Source organism: Nannospalax galili, unplaced genomic scaffold (assembly GCF_000622305.1).
Source record: "Nannospalax galili isolate Female #2095 unplaced genomic scaffold, S.galili_v1.0 scaffold117, whole genome shotgun sequence".
In the NCBI taxonomy this organism is placed as follows: Eukaryota; Metazoa; Chordata; class Mammalia; order Rodentia; family Spalacidae; genus Nannospalax; species Nannospalax galili.
This window is the reverse complement of record NW_008341422.1, coordinates 700,765-701,818: the sequence shown is the minus strand read 5'-3', so window position 1 is coordinate 701,818 and position 1,054 is coordinate 700,765. Positions and strand designations below refer to the sequence as shown.

At 62.6% G+C, this 1,054-nt stretch overlaps 1 protein-coding gene across 6 annotated transcripts in view; it reads left to right on the top strand.

The window, feature by feature from the left end:
• The first annotated feature begins 6 nt into the window (after nt 1-6).
• Sltm (SAFB like transcription modulator) overlaps nt 7-1,054 on the top strand; it is a 53,642-nt gene continuing 52,594 nt past the window's right edge. For 3 of the 6 annotated variants that reach the window (XM_029565266.1, XM_008836864.3, XM_008836863.3), the window contains exon 1: nt 7-350. In XM_029565266.1, coding sequence (XP_029421126.1) covers nt 189-350 — 162 coding nt within the window. In that variant the 5' untranslated portion in view covers nt 7-188. The remainder of the gene's footprint in view (nt 351-1,054) is intronic. The other 3 variants (XM_029565267.1, XM_008836866.3, XM_008836865.3) reach the window with 1 other exon arrangement.

Sequence of the window (1,054 nt, the reverse complement as noted above, 5' to 3'; positions counted from 1 at the left end):
GGCGGGGCCGTCCGGGGGGCGGGGCCAGCGGTTCATTGTGCGCAGCGTTGTGCGGCGCCACCGGCCGCCGTGGTCCGTGTGGGAAGTTGGCGCTTCGGCCGCCGCCGCCGCCGCCTCCGCCTCCGTCGCCGCCTCCGTCGTCGTCCTGCAACCCACTCGCTGCCTGGGCAGCGCGCTGCTCTCCCAAGATGGCTGCCGCTACCGGTGCCGTGGTAGCCTCCGCCGCCTCAGGTCAGGCGGAAGGGAAGAAGATCACCGAGCTGCGGGTCATCGATCTCAGGTCCGAACTGAAGCGCCGGAATTTGGATATCAACGGTGTGAAGACGGTGCTGGTTTCCCGACTCAAGCAGGTGAGGCCCAGGCGCGCTCAGCTGAGGGGAGCGTAGGCCGCGCCGCCTCGGCGCTTCGCTTCCGCCACGGGACCGGTGTGGCGGGGACAGCCGGGCGGCACCCGAGCGTGCCGACAGCGCGAGGCACGAGCCTCCCGCGGTGGCGCCGGGCCTCCGAGGGCCTTGCGAGCCGCGGCCGGTCGCGCCCCCCACTTCCCCCGGGATGTCCCCGCCGGGCAGTGAGCGGCGCGGCCTCCCCAGGGCGGTGCTGCAGCCCCGGGAGGCGCCGGGTCCCTCGGCCTGGGAGCCGTGGCGAGCGCGTGCATCCCTCGAGCTCCGAGGCGATGGTTTGATGACTTGGGCGAAGTTACCGTTTAATTGTGCCCAGCCGTTTCCTCTCCGCTCCTTGGAGCAGTCAGTAGTGGGAGTTGATGGGTGGATGAGAAGGAAGAGTTCCTTTCCCCCTGAGCTTTTAGGCTTTTTTTTTTTCCCCTTTAATTTTTACTTCATCAGCGTAGTAACTATTTTCTCATCCCTGATAAGCTTTCTGGTTTGAGTGAGCGTTGGAATTGTAGCAGAGGAGCACAAGTGTGGGCTATACACGTTAGGAAAACTCTTAGTTATTTCCTTAATTAGCTACAAACTTTTCTGCATTAGAACATATTCCGAGGTTTGTTCAGTCTATGTGACGTTTAATTATCGACTCGGTGGAATTTCAAGTTCCA